Here is a 20,737-nt window from a genome sequence, read left to right as displayed (position 1 = left end):
GCCTCATTTGGGGCTGGGTCAGCCCCAAAGGGTGTTTGGGGAGACTCTTTTGGGCAAGGTGTTTTGGGGCAGGACTGTTTTGGGTAGGGAAATTCGGGTTTTTTTTTCCGAGGGGAGCTGTTTTCAGGAGGATGTTTTGGAGCTGTTCCTGGGAGGCTGTTTTGAAGCTGTGTCCTAGGAGAGCTGTTTATGGGAGGGTTTTTGGAGAGTTTATGGGAGGGTTCTTTGGGAGGCCTGTGCCAGAGACGTTTTTCCTGGGGGGCTTATTTTTTGCAGGGTATTTTGGGGCTGTTCCTTCTGGGCTGTTTTGTGGCCGGTGTTCCCGGGAGACTGCCCGGGGGCGGGCGGGGGCCGATCCCGAGGGCGGGTCCCGGTGGCGCCTCCGCCGCTGGAGCCGGGGCCGGGGCGGGGAGGGGCCGCTCTGGGGACCGGCCCCGGGCGACTCGGCGGCGCCGGAGCCTACGGGACTTTCCACGGGACCTTTGGCGGTACGGAACCGGGGGAGCGGGGGGCACCACCGGGAGTGGGACGGGCCGGGACACGGGCACCGGGGCTGGATGGAGCCTCCGGTGCGGGGACACGGAAACTGGGGCAGGATGGGGCTCTCCGGGCAGCACACGGCGAGCGGGGCAGGATGGAGACCCCAGGTGAGGCCGGGGTCGAGGGCTGAGCTGGGCAGGGCCAGGTGGACCCTCATGGATGCCCCGGCACTGTCTGGACAGCCTGGGGACTCGTGATCCGAGATTGCGGTGCCGGGTGGGTTCCCAGGCGAGCTTTGAGGAGGGGGCTCCGAACCCCCCATGCTGCCCACACCAGCTCCTGGCTGTTGCCGAGGTGAGCACGGGCCCGGCAGTGAGGATGATTTTGGGAAGCAGCTGCATCACTCGGGATGAGGATTTCCGACAAGAACTCGCTGTGGTTTCAGTGATTCACTCCCACCCTTAATCACCCTTTAATGTCATGGGACACCCTCCCTGCCGCCCGCCCATGGATGTCCCTGCACATCCCGGTGTTGGTGACAGCGTCCGTGCCCCCGTGGTGGGCAGGAGTGGGCACTGACTGGGGACACTGGTCCAGCTGGGAGGTTGGGATGCTGGGAAGAGGTGGGAGCACACATGGGGTTTGTGTTGGATGCAAGAGCTGTGCCTTGACTCAGTTACTCCATGAGGTGAGGAAGTTTGAAAAATCCAAACCCAAATAACCGAGGGGCCAAATCAAACCCCTGTGACAGCACCTTTCCTGGCAGCATCCGGGCTGACGGCACCAGCCCTGAGTCCCTCATTCCCCACACAAACTTCAGGCTTCAAGGCCGGTGACAGCAGGTGTGGGACAGCCAGTACTGTGTCCGGGTTTTCCCTAAAACTGCATTTTTTTCGGGTCCCAGCAGTTTGGGCAGGTCAGGTGCTCCATCCCCATTCCCAGCCCGCAGGGTCCGTGTGCTCGGCAATTCCCTTGTCCAAGGTCAAACCGGCCATGCGAGGGCCCCTGTTTGCATGGGGTCAGGATGTGGGACCTGCGGGCTTTGGCAGGTGCTTGTGGAATTTCTTGCAGAGGTGGGGAGGGCAGGAAAGTCAGCAAAGAGGAGAAACTGCCAGCTCTGTGTCCCCCAGGGCTGCACTGTCCTTTCTGGGTGTCCCCCAGGGCTGCACCAGCCCCGCTGGGTGTCCCCAAGTGTGGCAGGGAGAGGGGACCACTGCCTGAGCCCCCTCTCTATTGCTGCAGGGTTTGGGGCCATTTGCCACCCTCATCCCCCGTGCCCACGGGAGCACCGTGTGGCTGCCAGCACCCTCTGCCTCATTCGAGCCCTTTCCCCGGCCGGGCTGCGCTCCCGACAGGGCCGAGCCTGCCGCTGTGGCTTGTCGCACAGAGTTTCAGCCCAGCACAAAATGACACGTTTCCCGCTGCCTTTTCCGTCCCGGGAAGGCTGAGCTCCCCGCGGGCGGGAGCCGTGCTGAGCCCTAACGCTGCTGGGTTTCACCGGGGGGTTTTGGTGGAAATTGGGGCTGGGGGAGTGCCTGGGCTCAGTCACTTGGTGTCCCGGGCGTGGCGGGCAGGATGCGGTGACACGGTACAGCGCTCTGCTGGCCGCGCTGATGGCACGTCTCTCCTTCATCTCCACGTCCCTCTGGGTAACCTAAACCCGTAATTTCTTGTCCCAGCCGCTGTTCCTGCCCCCCGCCCCGTGCCGCGCCCGTCCCCTCCCGGTGCCCAGACCCGCGTCCCACCGAGCCCCCCTGGCTTGTGGAGCATCAGGAGCAGCGCTGGCCCCGCTCCCAGCCCTGCTGCGGTGGCAGCTCCTGCTGCCTCTGGGCGCTTCCCTGGCCGCTTCCTTGGATGTGGGGAGTATCCCAAGGAATGTTTTCTTTCCTTGGGCGGCAGATCGCAGCGCACAGGGTCTGCTCTGTGCCCTGTCCTGGGCTGCACCCCGGCTGACCGCAGCGGGGCCGGGCTCGCCCTCGCCCAGCACGGCAGCGCCGCAGCCGGAGGGGCCCCCGCAGACGTGAGGGGTCCCCGCAGAGGGTGGGTGGGTGCCGAGGAGAGCCGGGACAAGGCAGGACCATCCGGGTGACTGAGCTACAGCGGGTTCCAACCTCCGCCAGGGTGGGTGTGGAACCTGCCCCGCCGCGGGACTCGGGGAGAGAGGATGGGGAGAGTATTTTGGGGGTGACACGGGGTTTTCCTCCGCCAGGTCTCCTGCTCTCGTGGAAGGAGCCGGGGGTCACAGCCAGCCAGGCAGGTCAGTCGTGCCCGTCCCTCCGCGCAGGGACCATGGCAGACAGCGAGGACGCCCCGCGCGATGCCGGGGAGGGCGCGGGGGAGGACGGCTCCCTCCAGAACGAATCCTTCCCGCTCTCCTCTCTGGCCAACCTGTTCGAGAGCGAGGACACCCCGAGCCCCGCCGAGGCAGCCCGGGGTGCCCCCGGCGCCGGCGATGGAAAGCAAAACCTCCGCATGAAATTCCACGGGGCCTTTCGGAAAGGCGCCCCGAAGCCCATGGAGCTGCTGGAGGCCACCATCTACGAGTCCCCCGTGGTCCCCGCGCCCAAGAAAGCCCCCATGGACTCCCTGTTCGACTACGGCACCTACCGCCACCACCCCAGCGAGAACAAGCGCTGGCGCAGGAGGGTCGCGGAGTGAGTACGGGACACCCCGGTGGGGACGGGGATGTTCTGTCGGGGACACCCCGGTGGGGATGAGGATGTTTTGTCGGGGACACCCCGGTGGGGATGAGGATGTTTTGTCGGGGACACCCCGGTGGGGATGAGGATGTTCTGTTGGGGACACCCCAGTGGGGATGGGGATGTTCAGCTGGGGACACCCCGGTGGGGATGGGGATGTTCTGTCGGGGACACCCCGGTGGGGACGGGGATGTTCAGTTACTGGGGACGTGGGGGGACCTCCGAGCGGCACTTTGGGGTGCTTTGGGCAGAGATGCCGCGCACAGGGAGCAGCTCCCAGTGAGTCCCAGTGGCTGTGCCGTGCCGTGGAGGGGCTCCGCAGCCCCCGGTACCGCGGGGCCGGGAGAGCGCTCCCCTTCCCCCTGACGGGCGCCATGAAAGAGGCTCTGTGCGCCCGGCCGCTCCCCTGGCCGGTGCGGCCGTCTGGCTGCGGCATGAAAAGGCTTTTCAGGAGGGCCTCCACCCTGCCCGCGCCAGGAAACCGGAGCCGGGGGGGGCAGCCCGCGGCCGGACGCACAATGCCCCTCTGTGCCGGGCACCTGGGGCGGCCCGCCAGTGTCCCCACCCAGGGGTGCAGCCGGCTTAGGAGAGCGGGATGTTCCCCGTGGAGGTGGGTGGAGGGGGGCAGGATGCCCCATGAGCCCTCAGACTGGAAGTCACCGGCTGGAGCAGCCGCCAAACGTCCTGCCCCCATTCCCGGTGCGCGGAGCTGCCGCCGGTCCGTACCCCCCGCTCCGCTGCCGACTGCTCCGACCGGTCTGGCTTCATCCGTGGTGCCGGAGCGTGACCAAACCCGCGGCCCGTCCCTCCTGGGGGGCACAGCTGGGGGCCCCAAGCGCTGCAGCACCTGGGTGGGAGCTGGCAAGAGCTGGCAAGAAGACACTGGGAGCACCGGGCTGCTGTGGACGGGGATGCTGCCCTGGCCTCACCGGTGACCCCCGGCCGGGAGATGTCCCCACGTGCCTGTCCCCGGTGGCTGAGCACCCTCAAGCTCGTCGCACAGGTGGGGGAAGCCGAGGCAGCGGCTCCCGTTCCCAGCGCTGGCGTTTCCCCCGCAGGAAGCAGCCGCCCGCCGCAAAGGGACCGGCTCCCGAGCCGCCCCCCGTCCTCAAGGTCTTCAACAGACCCATCCTCTTCGACATCGTGTCCCGGGGGTCCCCGGCCGGCCTGGATGGGCTCCTCTCCTTCCTGCTCACCCACAAGAAACGCCTGACAGACGAGGAGTTCCGAGGTGAGGACCTGGCTGTTCCTTGCCCTGGTGCCAGGGCTGGGCTGTGACCCCTGGCGATCCCTATATTCCTGAGGGATGGGGATGCACAGCTCTGGCATGGGGAGCCGGGGGCCTGAGGGGTTTGCCCTGGCCCCCCCTCAGCACCCTCCACTCGCAGAGCCCTCCACGGGAAAGACCTGCCTGCCCAAAGCCCTGCTCAACCTGAGCGGGGGCAAGAACGACACCATCCCGGTGCTGCTGGACATCGCCGAGAAGACGGGAAACATGCGGGAGTTCATCAACTCACCCTTCAGGGACGTCTACTACCGAGGTGCGGGGCGTGGGGCCACTGCTGGGGGGGGACACTGGGCTGGTTCGGGGACCGGAGAAGGGACCTGGGGAGGCTGGGACGCGGGGGAAGTGCCGGGACAAGGCGGTGGCTGACAGGCGGTGGTGGCACAGGTCAGACAGCCCTGCACATCGCCATCGAGCGCCGCTGCAAGCACTACGTGGAGCTGCTGGTGGAGAAGGGAGCCGACGTCCATGCCCAGGCCCGCGGTCGCTTCTTCCAGCCCAAGGGCGAGGGCGGCTACTTCTACTTCGGTGAGCAGGGAGGGAGCCGGGGGGCTGCACCCCGAGGTGTCCCCGCAGCGGGGAAGGGGTGACCCGAGCCGCGCTGTTGTCCCCCCGCAGGTGAGCTGCCCCTGTCGCTGGCCGCCTGCACCAACCAGCCGCACATCGTGCACTACCTGACGGAGAACGGGCACAAGCAGGCGGACCTGCGGCGCCAGGACTCCCGCGGCAACACCGTGCTGCACGCCCTGGTGGCCATCGCCGACAACACCCGCGAGAACACCAAGTTTGTCACCAAGATGTACGACCTGCTCCTCGTCAAGTGCGCCAAGCTCTTCCCCGACACCAACCTGGAGGCTCTGCTCAACAACGACGGCCTCTCCCCGCTCATGATGGCGGCCAAGACCGGCAAGATCGGGGTACGGTGTCCCCCCCGTCTTGGGGACGTGTCCCTGCCGTCCCTGCTGAGCCCTGTCACACTCAGTGCATGCACGGCTTCTCTCTGCAGATGCTGGTGGAAACCTGGAGGTGCAGCCCTATTAACCTGGCTAGTTAACACCCCTTTGCGTTCTGGCCCTTTCCCAATTAACTCCAGACCCTCACACAGCCCATCTTCTCCCCTGACCTGCCCTTGGCTTCTGGTGGGGCAGGCAGGGGAGTCACCAAAAATGCAGAAGCTGCAGCATCCTGCAGGGCTGCCACAGTGCCTGCATCACCCCAGGAGCACCTGGGAGCACCCTGAGCCCATTGGGGTGCAGGGAGGGGGTTGGGGGATGCACCCAGCATGGGGTGGGAGGAGGGCAGGGTGGAGGCAGGTCTGTGGGTAGCAGTCCTCCCTCCATCCCTCCCTCTGGCAGATCTTCCAGCACATCATCCGGAGGGAGATCACGGATGAGGACGCCCGGCACCTCTCCAGGAAGTTCAAGGACTGGGCCTATGGCCCCGTCTACTCCTCCCTGTACGACCTCTCCTCTCTGGACACCTGTGGGGAGGAGGTGTCCGTGCTGGAGATCCTCGTCTACAACAGCAAGATTGAGGTGTGCAGGGCTGGGGGGCCTGGGAGGGGTCTGGAGGGGCCTGGGTGGCCCTGTCCCCTCTGCCATCACCCATGTCCCACCAGAACCGCCACGAGATGCTGGCTGTGGAGCCCATCAACGAGCTGCTGAGGGACAAGTGGCGCAAGTTTGGGGCTGTCTCCTTCTACATCAGCGTGGTCTCCTACCTCAGCGCCATGATCATCTTCACCCTCGTCGCCTACTACCGCCCCATGGAAGGCCCTGTGAGTCCCCAAGCTGGCACAGCCCCACAGGCCAGCTCTGCCTTGCAGGGGGGTCTGGCAGGGCTCTGTCCCAGGGGATGGGGGAGCAGCTCAGCTCTGTCCTCTCCCCACAGCCGCCCTACCCCTACACCAGCACCGCCGACTACCTGCGCCTGGCCGGGGAGATCATCACCCTCCTCACTGGAATCCTCTTCTTCTGCACAAATGTCAGTGTGGCAAGGCAGGGGGTCCTCCCATGGGGACACTGAGCTCTTTGGGGTCTCCAGGGGTGACAGCCCTGTCCCCTGAGGCATCCACCCCTGCCAAAGTGGCCTCAGACGTGGGGACCCTGCCACTCGAGACCCTCCAACCTCTGCCTCTCTCCCACAGATTAAAGACCTGTTCATGAAGAAGTGCCCAGGTGTGAACTCCTTCTTCATAGATGGCTCCTTCCAGCTGCTCTAGTACGTGGGGAACCCCCAGGGCCACCACCAGCCACTGCACCCCCCAGGCTCGTGGCTGCAGGCTCTGACCCCAACTCTCCTGCAGCTTCATCTACTCTGTGCTGGTGATTGTCACGGCGGGGCTGTACCTGGGTGGCATCGAGGCCTACCTGGCTGTCATGGTCTTTGCCCTGGTCCTGGGCTGGATGAACGCCCTGTACTTCACCCGTGGGCTCAAGCTGACAGGGACCTACAGCATCATGATCCAGAAGGTCTGGTGGGGTTGTGGGTCTTGTCCTTCTCCAGGGGTGATGCTCCTGTGGAATTACAGCCTAAAAAGGTCCCTCCAGGCTTTGTGAAGGGTTCCTGTGGCTCTCCACTGCCCTGCTCCCAGCCCAGATGTGCCAGTGGCACAGCTTGATGATGATGCTGTGGTCCAGCACACCTCACCCTGCTCTCCACCACTTTCAGATCCTCTTCAAAGATTTGTTCCGCTTCCTCCTGGTCTACCTGCTCTTCATGATTGGCTATGCATCAGGTAACCAGCCAGCTCCCCTGGCTGGGGCAGGGACAGCTCCTGGCTGGGCAGGGGGCTGCAGACCCCCAGCTCCATCCCACCTGCCCACAGCCTCAGCCTTTGCCTCCTCCCACGGTGGAGAAGGTCTCAGCCAGCACGGAGCCACACTGGGGCCCATTGTGGATCCTGTCCTTGCCACTGCCCCTATGGACTCGCTGTCCCTGTCCCTTCTCCCCCAGCCCTGGTGTCCCTCCTCAACCCGTGTCCCAGCAGTGAGTCCTGCAGCGAGAAGTCCAACTGCACAGTGCCCACCTACCCGTCCTGCCGGGACAGCCAGACCTTCAGCACCTTCCTGCTCGACCTCTTCAAGCTCACCATCGGCATGGGCGACCTGGAGATGCTCGAGAGCGCCAAATACCCCGGCGTCTTCATCATCCTCCTCGTCACCTACATCATCCTCACCTTCGTGCTCCTCCTCAACATGCTCATCGCCCTCATGGGCGAGACCGTGGGCCAAGTCTCCAAGGAGAGCAAGCACATCTGGAAGCTGCAGGTACCACCCTGGGCGTGGTGGGATGGGATCTCCAGGAGCTGCCCGTGCCTGGGGGGCTGCAGCCTCGAGGCATCCCGAGCTCCATGGGCAAGGCACCCCCATGCTCAGGCATTCCCTGGTGTCCCTGGCAGTGGGCCACCACCATCCTGGACATCGAGCGCTCCTTCCCGGTGTTCCTGAGGAAAGCTTTCCGCTCGGGGGAGATGGTCACTGTGGGGAAGGGCACGGACGGGACCCCCGACCGCCGCTGGTGCTTCAGGTAAAGGTGGGCACCCTCGGAGGCTGGGGAGCAGCTGAGCCTCTGCCAGCAGCATTTTTGGGGGGCTGGCACCGTGCAGCACTCATTTGCTGGGTGCTTTGTGGTGGTCTGGAGGCAGCTGGCATTGCTGGTGGGTGCTGGAGGTCCCACCCTGGCTCCAGGGCACTCCATGCAGCCCCTGCGGGTCTGACTTTCCCCACAGGGTGGACGAGGTGAACTGGTCCCACTGGAACCAGAACCTGGGCATCATCAGTGAGGACCCGGGCAAGAGCGACACGTACCAGTACTACGGCTTCTCCCACACCGTGGGCCGGCTGCGAAGAGGTGAGCGCCCTGCTGTGGGCTGGGACATCCCTCAGGATGCTGCTGGTGGCTTCTGACGAGCCCCAGGAGCAGATCTGGGGCTGGGACATCCCTCAGGATGCTGCTGGCGGCCTCTGATGAGCCCCAGGAGCAGATCTGGGGCTGGGACATCCCTCAGGATGCTGCTGGCGGCCTCTGATGAGCCCCAGGAGCAGATTTGGGGGCCTGGCAAGCAGCCACAGGGGGCCTGGCAAGCAGCCACAGATGGGCTTTGCGCATCTCCCGCCCTCTCCACAGATCGGTGGTCGACAGTGGTGCCACGTGTGGTGGAGCTGAACAAGAGCTGCCCTCCGGAGGAGGTGGTGGTGCCCCTGGGGAGCATGGGCACGGCGGAGCCGCGGGAGCGGCGGCACGGCCCAGCCCCGAGCTCCCCGCTCTAGCACAGCAGCACCGGCAGCTGATGGACTCTGCCCGGGCCCCCGGAGCGGCTCGGGAATCGCCGCTGGGCTGGATGGATGGTACTCGTCTGCTCCTCAGGGAATCGCGCAGCCTCTGTCCCCTCCGGCAGCCGCTGTCCCCGGCTGTGTCTCGGCTCTCACCGAGTGCCACCGCTTCACTTCGCTGTGCCGGGGCCGTGCCGTGCCGGGAGCCTCAGCCCAGGGTGGGGAGCACGGCCCCCGCCGGCGCCGATGGTTTTGCCACAGAGTTTTGCACAAGGTTTATACGGTTATTTATTCAGTAATAAAGACTGACGCGCCACCGCCGTCTCCTCCCGGCGCTGAGCGATTCGGCGTGGCACAGCCAGGATGCCAGCAGGGTTTGGGGAGGGATAGGATGGAGGAGCTGCCTGCTCCCCAGTGCTAACCAAGCCAAACCGTGCCAAACTGTGCTGTGCCTTTGGGCGTGGTCACCCAGCAGGCTGAGCTCAGGTTTGGTGCACGGATGTGGTGTACAGGGATGTGATGATGTCCAGGTGTGGTGCAGGGATACGATGCACAGGTGTGAGACATGGATGGATACGATGCATAGGTGCAGTGCAGGGATGTGATGATGGTGATAGGTGTGGTGCAGGGATATGATGATGTCCAGGTGTGACACAGGGCTACAATGCACAGGTGTGGTCCAGAGATACGATGTACAGGTGTGACACATGGATATGATGTACAGGTGTGGTGCAGGGGTGTCATGATGCACAGGTGCAGGGATGTGATGATGCACAGGTGCGTTGCAGGGATGTGAAGATGCACAGGTGCAGGGGTGTGATGATGCACAGGTGCAGGGGTGTGATGATGCACAGGTGCAGGGGTGTGATGATGCACAGGTGCAGGGGTGTGATGATGCACAGGTGCAGGGATGTGATGATGCACAGGTGCAGGGATGTGATGATGCACAGGTGCGGTGCAGGGGTGTGATGATGCACAGGTGCAGGGGTGTGATGATGCACAGGTGCAGGGATGTGATGATGCACAGGTGCGGGGGTGTGATGATGCACAGGTGCGGTGCAGGGGTGTGATGATGCACAGGTGCAGGGATGTGATGATGCACAGGTGCAGGGGTGTGATGATGCACAGGTGCGGTGCAGGGGTGTGATGATGCACAGGTGCGGTGCAGGGGTGTGATGATGCACAGGTGCGGTGCAGGGATGTGATGATGCACAGGTGCAGGGGTGTGATGATGCACAGGTGCAGGGGTGTGATGATGCACAGGTGCGGTGCAGGGGTGTGATGATGCACAGGTGCGGTGCAGGATGCGGTGCACGCTCGCTCCACTGGAGGGCGGCACACACCGCGCGATGCGGGCCCGGCCCCGGTCTCGCCGGGCTGGCCTCGCACCCCGAGCGCAGGGCCGGGGCCGCTGCCGGGCCGCGGTAAACCAGCTCTCCGCATCCCCATAACATCCGTGCCCCATCCCCTCCCGTCCCGAGCCCATCCCTATGGATCTCCATCCCATCCCCATCCTCAGCCCATCCCATCCATCACCCCTCTGTAGCTCCTTTCCTCCTCATCCTCCCAGCCACCTGGTGAGCGTTCCTTCAGCAGCTGGACGTTGTGGGGGTGTGAAGGGGCGCTTTGGGTGGGCACCAGTGGCATGGTGACACGGTGGCACTGACAGAGACCCTGGCCAGGGCCTGGGGACAGCCCCGCTCTCTCAGCAAACGCTTTAGCAGCAGAGGGGACACTTCATCTTCCAACTTGATGAGTCGCCGTCAGCGTTAACGGCACCGTCTCCGTTTAAATGTGATTTACATACATCTCTCATATTGTGGTTTAAGTATTTCCCCAGGGTGAGGGATGAATATGTTTCATTATCGCTCCTTGGGAGAGGCGGAGGTGGCGGCTCCTGCTTCATAATCGAATGAGGAGCTGAGCTGCTCTGCTTCTAGGCTGGATCTTGGGTGAAAACAATGAACGTGGCTTTCACCCGACTGGGTCCGCAGTGGGCAGTCCTGGCTGGGTCATGTGTGGTGGCTGGGGAGCCCTGGAGCAGGACTCAGCCAGAGATGGGCTCAGCACCGTGGCTGCCCCCGGCTGCAGCACTAGAGATGGGATTTTCCAGTAAAATGAGACATAAACCAATTTCCTACCCTCCCGTGCAGATCTTAATGCCCCAAAGCCAAGAGGCCACATATCAGTGAGCTTTAAAGAGATTTGGGCTGTGGGAAGGACAGCTGTCACCAAGCCCCTGCATCACCATCACTTTACACCCTGCAGCGGCTCTGTGAGGACGGGGCCACCACAGCCACCATGGTGACATCCCAGCACTGGAGTCCTCTGCCGCCTTCAGGGACTGGTTTTGGCCCTTTTACCCCCTGCCCCACCACGCCTGGAGCTGTTTCAGCCTCAGCTGGTGAACAGGGGGTGCTTGGCCCCGGCCCCCTCCCGCCCCTCCCCGCGCCGCCCTGCCAGAGATGACAAACCCAACAAAGGGAAGAGAAGAGCACTTGTCATCCAGAATGCGGAGCGTGGAAGCAAATTTATTTTTAGATAAATCTAAAGCTTAATTTGTGAAGCTAATATCAATCAAAATGAGAGATGGGTTTTTTTAAGTCCTTTTGCAGCCGTGCAATTTATACTGCCTGTCTCTCCTCCTCGCTCCCAAACAGCAAAGGCAGCCGCTAAGTTTAATATCAGCCTCATGCACACCTGCCTTAGAAATTTGTGTGATTATTGGTATTATTATTGGTATACTTTGAATAGGAAGGTGTTTGTAGGCCAGAAGCAGCATAGTTTCCTTTAGTGTGTTCCCACAGCACCCGTGGATGCTGTGCCCCATGGAATGGAAGGGCAATGGGCTGTGATGGGATGTACCTCAGGTGTCCCTGCCCCATCTCCCACCAGTGTCTGTGCACATTTTTTGTCCTCACGTGCTCACCTGCACCTGGCAGGGCTGGCACTGCAGCAGGTGCCCACCAAAGAGGAACCCATTCATTTTGCATTCCACACTTGAAGCCTCCCCAGCGAAATCCTCCTCCCAAGCAGCGATCTGAGGGGAGAATTAACCTGCTAAATAATAAAAACCCCCGCACACCTCCTAATGAAATGTAATGACTTGGAGACCTGCAAGATGGATCGCGCCGTCGCTCCCAGCCACTCGCCCTGATTTATGGCGAGCTGGGAAATCTGATGGAGGCAGCGCTAATGAATCCTCCTCCCACGGGCACCACTGAGGGAGCAAAGTTTCTCCTGGAGCCCCCAGCACGGCTCAGCGCACCCCAGCCTTTGTAGAGTCCCCCTTTGGTGCAGGGGGTCCCCAAGGAGGGGCTGCCCTGCACAGAGGCCCCGCCGTGCTCCAGCCTCACATTCCTTTGATGTGGCATCTTTTTAATGACAAAGATCTGAGCAGAGATCTTCCTCCAGACAGAATAATTTTAACACGCAGGCAGGCAGGGGCACCCCCCCATCAGCAGTGTTAACCTCTGTGAAAATTTCCTTTTGTCCCAATTTCTCTTTGTTCCCCGGATCGGCTGTCACGCTGCTCACTGCTGCTGGTGACAGAGAGGTCCCCTCCCGGTGCCACAAATACCGGAGGAGCCACGTGCGCCCTTGTCCTGCCCACATCCCATCCCCATCCTCATTCCCATCCTCATCCTTTCCCCATTCCTGTCCCCATTGATTCCCATCCCCTTTCCCATCTCATCCCATCCCATCCCCACCCTTATCCCATCCCCATCCTCATTCTATCCCCATTCCCATCCCATCCCACCCCATCCCATCCCTGTACCCTCCTGGTCATGCACAGAAGGCAGCTGAGCCTCTGTCACCCTCAGTCCCCTCCCTGGCTGGGATGAGGCCATGCTGTGTGTCCCACCACAGGACACGGAGGCCGGGGAGATGTATCCACATCCAGGAGCAATTTGGGATTCAGTCCCATTATCCTGCTGTGATTGCTGCTGCTTGGCAAAGCAGCAGGGTTGGATTTAGGGCTGCCAGAGAGCCCCCACCCCACCTGGGCACCAGGAATGGCCCTGCAATGGAAACCCAGTGGGAAACAGGAGCGCTGGATGGCAGCGGAGATGCCACCCCCTGTGCTGGTGACAGGATGGGGATGCAGTCCCTGACCCTGTCCCCTGGGTACACGTGAGGCCACAGCCCTAATCCCAGGGATTTGTCCCATGTGCCACCCCTTGGGTGTGAGGCGGAGACTGGTGCCGCCGGGATTAATGGCTCAGCATCGTTAACAGGTTATTTATAGGTGCTCCTCCGTGCCCTAAAAATCTCTGGGAGCAGGGGGGTGTCCCGGCTCTGGGGGAGACCACAGCAAAGCAAAGAGACTCCAGAGCACACATCCAGCGAGATCCTGGTTTTACTTTGGGAAAAACACCATCCGGACACACGGCTTGCGGGTTTTGTGTTGGTTTTTTTTTTTTCTTGTTTTTTTTTTTTTCTTTTTTTCATTTTGTTTTCTCATTTTTAAAACAATATAGTGCAGCCAGCACTTCTCACAGTAGAATATAATGGTCAATTTTAGTATAAAAAAAAAACATTCTCAGAGATTTGTAAATGCACTTAGTGCTTGAACAGGCTTTCAGGGATACAGTACCTCTTTTCCGAGCACAATCACCTTGGGTTTCATCGGGATATTATTCTTCTTTTACCTTTAAACATCAAAACACTTTGTATTTCGTGGTGAGGAGCCTTTTGTAAATGAACAAATCTATTAAACACAGAATTACACAGAGTGAGTAACGGACCATAATCATTTTGGAATTGTTTGGGGTTTTTTAAAAAAAAAAAAAAAAAAAAGAAAGAGAAAAAAAGGAGGTATGTGAGCGCCCCAGTACCGCGACCCAGAACCAAGGTAGAACTGACAGTAAGAGGGGAAATAAAACAGCCTGGAAGTGTGAGAGCCAGGGGTTCCCAGGAGAGAGGGGCTGAGGGGGTCCCGAACCTCCTGGTTGAGTGGGAATAGGAGCCGTGGCCACTGTGGGGCCGGGTGAGAGGAGGAGGATGAGGAGGAAGAGGGGTGGGAGGAGACTCTGTAGCAGCCAACACGTAGATGTACAGCCTAGTCAACTAAAAAAAAAAAAAAAAAAAAAAAAAAACCAAAAAATCTGTTCAAGTTTTCAAGTGTTTTTCTTAAATAGCCTCCAGACTGTCCCCAGTTATTAGCTTTAATCAAAGCAGTGCAAGTTACGGACTTCAGCTACAGGTCAGGCGCCAGCTCCCTGCGGCCACACGCCGGGCTGGGACCGGCCACCTCTAGGCTGGCACTGGCCACCACGGAGCCTCCCAGCCCCTGCCGTGCCAGGACAGGCCACTGTGGAGCCTCCAGGACAGACGCCAGGTCAGCACTGGCCACCACGGAGCCTCCCAGCCCCGCACTGGGCCGGGACCCACCCTGGAGCCTCCCGGCCGGCCACGACACCGGGCTCTGCCCCGCTCTGGGCACCGCCAGCACAGCAGAGCCTCCCCTCCCTGGATAGCAGCAACTCGTAGCAATTCCCTGTTCACATTCGTGGAGATAAAATGATTTCTGAGCTATATAGACAAGCGGTCCTTCGGCTTCCAGCGGGTCGCGGGCGTGTCCAGTCTGGGGACCCCGGTGCAATGCCAGTGTCCCGGGAGCCCTTTCAGCAGCCGACCCCACGTCCCCCTCCCTGTCCCCCTGCCCCGGCACCCGCAGCTCGCGCCAAAGTCCTCGCCCTGGGTTTGGGAAGAGCAGCATCCGTCCCTTATCTGTAGACGGGCAGGCGGATGTGGGCGTGCTGGTGGTCCAAGAGCCTTGGCACAGACACGGTCTCGTAGCCCTTGCCCAGCATCTGCTCCTTGATGCAGGGCGGGTGGATGTCGTTGATGAGATACTCCAGGGACTGGAGGCTGCTGCTGAGGATGGAGGTATTGCAGAGGGTCTTGCTGGGCAGCCCCTCGGCCGGGGGCACCCCCAGCTCGCGGGGCCCGGCCCCCAGCTCCGGCGGGTTGTAACAGTCGCTGTTGGGGGTCACCAGGATGCTGTTCCAGGGGGGAGCAAAGTACTGCCCCACCGCGAAGTTGCCGTGCATGCAGTTCAAGGGGGACGAGCTCACCTTGTCGGCGGCGCCGCCCAGCCCGTAGGGCCGCGAGGCGCCCGCGCACGTCTCGGGGGATTTGCTGAGAGCCCCGCCGCCGCCGCTGCCCCCGCTGTACATTCGCAGGTGCTGCTGCTGCTGCTTCTGCTGCCACACCAGGTAGTCCATGCCCTCGGGGTAAACGCCCGCCTTGGGTCCCAGGGCGGCGGCTGGGTTGGAGCCCAGCGCCAGCTCGGCGCCCTTGCGGCACTCGGGCAGGACGGTGCCGCCGTAGCCGGGGCCGAAGGCGCCGTGCTTGGCCGGGCTGGGGTGGGCGGCCACGACAGCCGGGCAGCCGGGCTGGGCACCCTGCGCCTGGCACTGCTGATTGATCTGGTAGATGATGCTCTGGATGGAGGGCAGGTTGGAGGGCGGCAGCGCCAGGCTCCTGCCTGCCAACGGCAGCACCGAGGCCGCCACCGTCACGTTGGGGGGCACGGGACCCTCCAGCTGCTTCTGGCCGCCGTGGTAGCTCAGCTGCCCGGCGCAGGAGGGACCTTGAGCTAAAGTGCTTGAGGCGGGGTAGGGAGCGACGCCCACCTGGGCGGGCGAGAGCTTAGTCCGCTTCCCCTCCGAGTTCTTCACCACGCTTTTGCCGGAGGCTTTGACGATGGCCAGCAGCCCCTGGTAGCCGCCGGCGTGCAGGGGGTAGGGGCTGTACCTCTGCCCCGTGGTGTCGTAGCCGTTCACCGTCCGGTTAAGGTGCTTGTGCTGGGGGACCCTGATGTTGGTGGGGAAGATCTTGATGGTCAGCGGGCTGTTGGCCACCTTCTGTGCGTAGGCGTCCAGCTCGGCGGGGCTGGGGTAGCGCGGGGAATGCATGGGGGCCGTCTCGCCTGCGGGGGCAAAGCTTGGGGTGAATCCAGTGCCAGCAGGGTGAGGGCACCCAGCGTCCCAGCACCGTCCTCCCACCATCCTCCCCCAGACCTCTCCAGGCAGAAACCAGGTCACGGCACCGAGCTGTCCCCTCCCGCTGACGGGAGTCACTTGTAAGTGGCCTAAAATAAACTCGGTGTGGAGAATGGAAATGTCACTTTACCCAACGGGGGAATCTTTCTCTGAGATTGGATTTAAACTACATTATACAAGCAATTTCATGGGTGCTTTGCGCTGCTACGAGAACCTCACCAAAAATGGAAAAGCATTGCATTTACCAGCCATAAATCAGCAGTTCCTATAATGAGCACAAAAATGTCACTTTTATGCAATTTTACAGATGAACAAAACTGGTGAAATTAACTGTGGTAACCTACTGGAGTCAGCAAAAGCCACTGCAGAAAAAAAAATTATATATGTATATAGTTTTGTTCCTTTCAAACTCTTTCCTGAGCAAGTTTCTGCCATTCTGGTGTGAAAACTCATTTGTCGTTCCCATTATACTTTCATTTGGAGTTTATCTTGAGTATCCAATGAGCCACCAACTGTGAAAATGATTAAATCTACAAAATCTATCTAATAGATGGAATAAATTAGGTGTTTAAAATCTCCACACACTCACACACACACACACACACACACACGCAGGCACGTGCATGTACACGTCGGAACATGGGAATGAGGGTTGGTTCCCAGCTGGTTCCCAAAATTCCCAGCCCTGCCAAGGGATGTCTATGACACACTGGTAATACCAGACCTGGTGCCTGCCCAGAGGAAGGTTTTGCAAGGGAGAAATGGTAAAATTGGGGGGTTTGTGGAAGCCCAGCCTTCCCAGGCAGTTCAGCCCCTCAGGAGTACCTGGAGCACTCTGCTCCTGATGCCACCAGCATCAGCAACCCCTGATGCCACCACACCCTGGGTGGCAAAGCCACCACAGAAGAGCTGCACCTCTGGGTACATTCCACATTCCCTGTGAGGGGATTGCCTGTCCCAGTCCCACTCTGAGTGACATTTCCATGGCTGTGACATGCCCAGACGAACCAGGCATTGGTTAAAACCAGGATTCATTGGTTAAAACCAGGATTCAGCACTGGAATCTGTGACTCTCCACATCACCCCTGCTCCCAGCAGCAGAGGGGGGACACAGCAGCGAGGCTGTGGCTGCTCTCCATGCTCTCCATCCATGGCCACTCTCCGTGCTCCCCATCCATGGCCACTCTCCGTGCTCCCCATGCTCTCCATCAGGGCAGTAATTGCACAGGCAGGATGCACCACCTGCACCAGCCATTGCTCTCATTAAGCTGATGTTATGGGCTTTTTACAGGTGTCTTAAATAGACATTGTTATTAACGAGTGTATTAAGCCAATTAAAGGCAGCGCCTTTGAGGAGGATTTAGAGGAGCTGTCGGAACACGGGAGGAATGGCACCAGCAGCTCCCTCTGGCAGGACACGCGAGGACGTGTGGCACCAGGACACCCCAGACTGAGCCAGACTGAGCCTCCAGCCTCTGGGAAGCTCCTGCAGAGCCAGCAGGGCAGTGAGGGCACACTGAGGGGGCTCTGCTGGGCATGGGAACCCCCCAAGCCAGTGGGTGCAGGGGGCTGAGAACGGGATCCCTCTGCCCAGAGGCATAGCACGGAACGGCACAGCATGGAACGGCACAGCACGGAACGGCACAGCACGGAACGGCACAGCACGGAACGGCACAGCACGCACATCTGCATTCCCCTTCATGCCAGCACCACTGTCCTTGGAGGTGGCAGCATTGTGAATACTCAATTAACATGACACTAATTAGCTGGTGACACTTGCAGAATCCCTAATGAGCCCATACTGTAGAAACGCTCCTTTCCGAGGAAAAAACATTAAAAAACCAAGGAGCTGTTGCGAGAGGGAGGGAAGGAAGTGGTGTCACCTGCGGTCACCACAGCTCCCTGACAGGGATAACCAAAACCTTGTCCCCAAGCACTGAGGCTACAGGTGACACTTTAGGGCTGGCCCTGTGCCATGGGACAAGATGGGTGATCTGAGCCTAGATCCGAGCCTGGATCCGAGCCTGGATCCGAGCCTGGATCTGAGCCTGGATCCGAGCCTGGATCCGAGCCTTGATCCGAGCCTGGATCCGAGGGCATCGCCACCCGCCAGCCGGGGCGCGTGCCCGCCGCAGCCTTTGTCACCTCTTTGCTCCAGCTGCGTTGGATGTGACAAGCCACCGCTTCGGTTGTGTTGTCACATCTCAGGGTGACGCAGCGCACCCCCGCCGGGAAAATTACAGAGAGCCGCTCTGGCGGCGGCGGCGGCGCTGCCGCTCTCCACAGTAATTACTGCTTTCCAGGGGCTCTAATTGCTGCGGGATGCAAACTCGCCCGAGCCACCGCGGCACCGGCGGGAGCAGCCAGCGCCGACACTGCCGCTCGCTGTTTGTCCTTCCTGTCCGTCTCCTCCTGAACCTGGAGCATCAGAGCCAGCCCCGGCACTGCCGCTCGCTGTTTGTCCTTCCTGTCCATCTCCTCCTGAACCTGGAGCATCAGAGCCAGCCCCGATGCTGCTTCTCACTGTTTGTCCTTCCTGTCCATCTCCTCCTGAACCTGGAGCCAGCCTCAACACTGCCACTCGCTGTTTTTCCACTGTGTTCATCTCCTCCTGAACCTGGAGCATCGCAGCCTGCAGGTCAGGGATGCACGGCTGATCCCCCGGCTGCCAGCACAGCCATCACCACCTCTTGCCATCCCTAAACCCACCCCAGGCACAGCCATCAGCACCTCTTGCCATCCCTAAACCCAGCCCAGGCACAGCCATCACCACCTCTTGCCATCCCTAAACCCAGCCCAGGCACTGCCAGCCACTCCTCCCCCTCCTCCCAGCTCCTTCCCTGCCTCCCAGCTCCCTCCCTCATTCCCATGGGATGCATCCAGCACCCCCCTCCCTGGCCAAGATCCCCCTCCCTCCCTGACCTGCTCTATTTTTCCAGCCTGCACTCAATAACGGCTAAATAATTGAATCTGCTCAGCAGCCGAAGATTTGGTTTGAATTTTATTGGAATTTTAAATTGTTTTGTTTCTTCAGTATTTTATTACTGTAAATGGAAAATGCATCGCCCGCAGTAATAATCCGATGGCTTTTTATATTACTCTGAGCTTCTGCTTGGAGCATTATTGGAAAGCCAAGGCAGCGAGGAGACCCCAGCTAATGGCAGCACAGGCTTATGAGATTATGCCTCCAGCTAAACAACTTTTTACTTTAGCAAATTGGCCACCAAACCCAGTCCCAGACACAGATGTAAATCCCAGACCCTGCTGGGGCCGTGGTCTAGGATAAATCTCCAGTTTATGGAGCAGGGAGCTCCATCCCTGCTGTGCCCAGAGCAGCAGGATGAGGCAAAATGTCCAACAGGGACCAGGGATGGCTGCAGGAAGGGTGGGAGAGGTGGGAGAAACCCCTCCCAAAACCTCCTCAAATGTGCCCACCTGCTGCTGGCATCACTCACATCCCCCACACATCCAGCATTCCCTGCATCTCCCAAATCCCCCCCATGCACAGTATGCCCTGCATCCACTGCATTCCTCTGATCCCTGGTGTCCCCAGGGACACCCACACCAAGCCTGGCTACAGCCACAGCCCACAAGGCCAAGGGAAAAAAAGGAAGATGGGAAGAAAAAAGAGAAGGGAAGCTAACCAGCATTAGCTTGGTTTAATTGGTTAAAGCAGTTGTGGGATCAAAATGGCACCAGGAAGGATGCCCAGGAGCATCCTGGAGAGGAATGATGCTCAGGACCAGGAAGGATGTTCAGGACCGGGAGGAATGATAAGAACCAGGAAGGACAGAGTGGATCCTCACTACTGGGAAGGATGCTCAGTACTGGGAAGGATGCTCTGGACCAGGAAGGGCAGGACGGACACTCAGCACACAGCAGGAAGCTCCACTCAGCTCCCACAGCCCAGGTGCCTGTGTGACCCCCAGGATGGTGCTGCAACAACATCCCTGGCTGGGCTCCCTCTTCCCTGGATGATGATGAACACGGGCACCAGCAATTTGTGCCTTCAATTTCCAGTCCCTGAGGCTGCACTGCCTGGCAGCTGCCCAGCTCTGGAAGGAGATGGGGAGCATGAGGATGTTTGGGTGCACAGAAGGAACAATCTGGGGATCAGCACCAGAGCACCACAGCAAGGACTCCTCAGGGAGAAGCTGAGAGGGAATGTGGCAGGCCATGGCACCTCAGTGGTTAACAGCAGCACGAGAGACACGTGCTGCTCCCTCCCTCCCTCCCCCCATTCCTTCCCAGATAAGATGGGACAATCCTTATTTTTACACATCGAAGGCGCTACAATATTTTGCAATAAATGAAAGAAGTAATCTCGGCAGGGAATCTTTATAAAGCTGCCAAAGGCGACGTGTGGCTGGCTGGAAGCTTCCCTGAGCAGGGGATGGGCCTGGCCTTCCCCGTGGTCCCAAAGGAAAAGGCTTTTCACCCCTTTTTCAGATGGGGAAAAAAGCTGCAATGGAGGGCTCGACCCCAAAAAAGCAGCTCAAGAGAAGTGTCTTCCCCAGCTCTGTCTTCACGTGGTCCCACTGCCACATTCACCCTGGGAAGGGGCATTTTCCTGGAGCCCTGAGCATCCTACCCAAGCTCACCCTCCCTGCTCATGCTCACCCTCCATCCCTGTCCTGCCCTGCCCCTCTTCCAGAACAGCACTGGCATTTCCAGCCCTGAGCTCCTGGTTTGTTCCTGCCCAGCCTCTCTGAGCTGGCAGGGCAGAAGGGCAGCAATTAGGCAGGATTTTTAATTGGCACAGGGGCAGGAGGGGTGGGAAGGGGAGCGATGCCGGGAGGAGGCAGGAGCACACTGGGGACCTGAGCAGCCCTGCCAATGGCTCTTATTAAAAAATAATAGTGCTGCAGCCTCCAAATGAATTAAATTCTGAGAGAGCAGAGAGCTCGTCCCCAGCTTTGGGACCAGGATCCCTGTTCCCCTCGCAGCAAGGCAATCCCAATGCCTTCAAAGCTTCAAAAAGCATCAAAA

General features: G+C 60.3%; 2 protein-coding genes across 4 annotated transcripts in view; one reads left to right on the top strand and one right to left on the bottom strand.

Moving 5' to 3' along the window:
* Positions 1-431: 431 nt before the first annotated feature.
* On the top strand, positions 432-9,037 carry TRPV4 (transient receptor potential cation channel subfamily V member 4). The gene is made up of 16 exons (XM_054645845.2): positions 432-488; positions 2,690-3,134; positions 4,238-4,410; positions 4,568-4,720; positions 4,852-4,992; positions 5,083-5,381; positions 5,820-5,999; positions 6,083-6,241; positions 6,355-6,447; positions 6,611-6,684; positions 6,770-6,935; positions 7,135-7,201; positions 7,420-7,733; positions 7,865-7,992; positions 8,195-8,316; positions 8,593-9,037. The coding sequence occupies exons 2-16, from the start codon at positions 2,770-2,772 to the stop codon at positions 8,733-8,735; spliced, it is 2,577 nt and encodes an 858-aa protein (XP_054501820.2). The 5' UTR covers positions 432-488; positions 2,690-2,769; the 3' UTR covers positions 8,736-9,037.
* A 4,486-nt stretch (positions 9,038-13,523) lies between these two features.
* The window catches only part of FAM222A (family with sequence similarity 222 member A), a 28,817-nt gene continuing 21,603 nt past the window's right edge, over positions 13,524-20,737 (bottom strand). For all 3 annotated transcript variants that reach the window (XM_077187778.1, XM_054646051.2, XM_077187777.1), the window contains one exon: positions 13,524-15,675. In XM_077187778.1, coding sequence (XP_077043893.1) covers positions 14,468-15,675 — 1,208 coding nt within the window. In that variant the 3' untranslated portion in view covers positions 13,524-14,467. The remainder of the gene's footprint in view (positions 15,676-20,737) is intronic.

Source organism: Agelaius phoeniceus, chromosome 18 (assembly GCF_051311805.1).
Source record: "Agelaius phoeniceus isolate bAgePho1 chromosome 18, bAgePho1.hap1, whole genome shotgun sequence".
Taxonomy (NCBI): domain Eukaryota; kingdom Metazoa; phylum Chordata; class Aves; order Passeriformes; family Icteridae; genus Agelaius; species Agelaius phoeniceus.
This window is presented reverse-complemented; position numbering and strand designations above follow the sequence as displayed.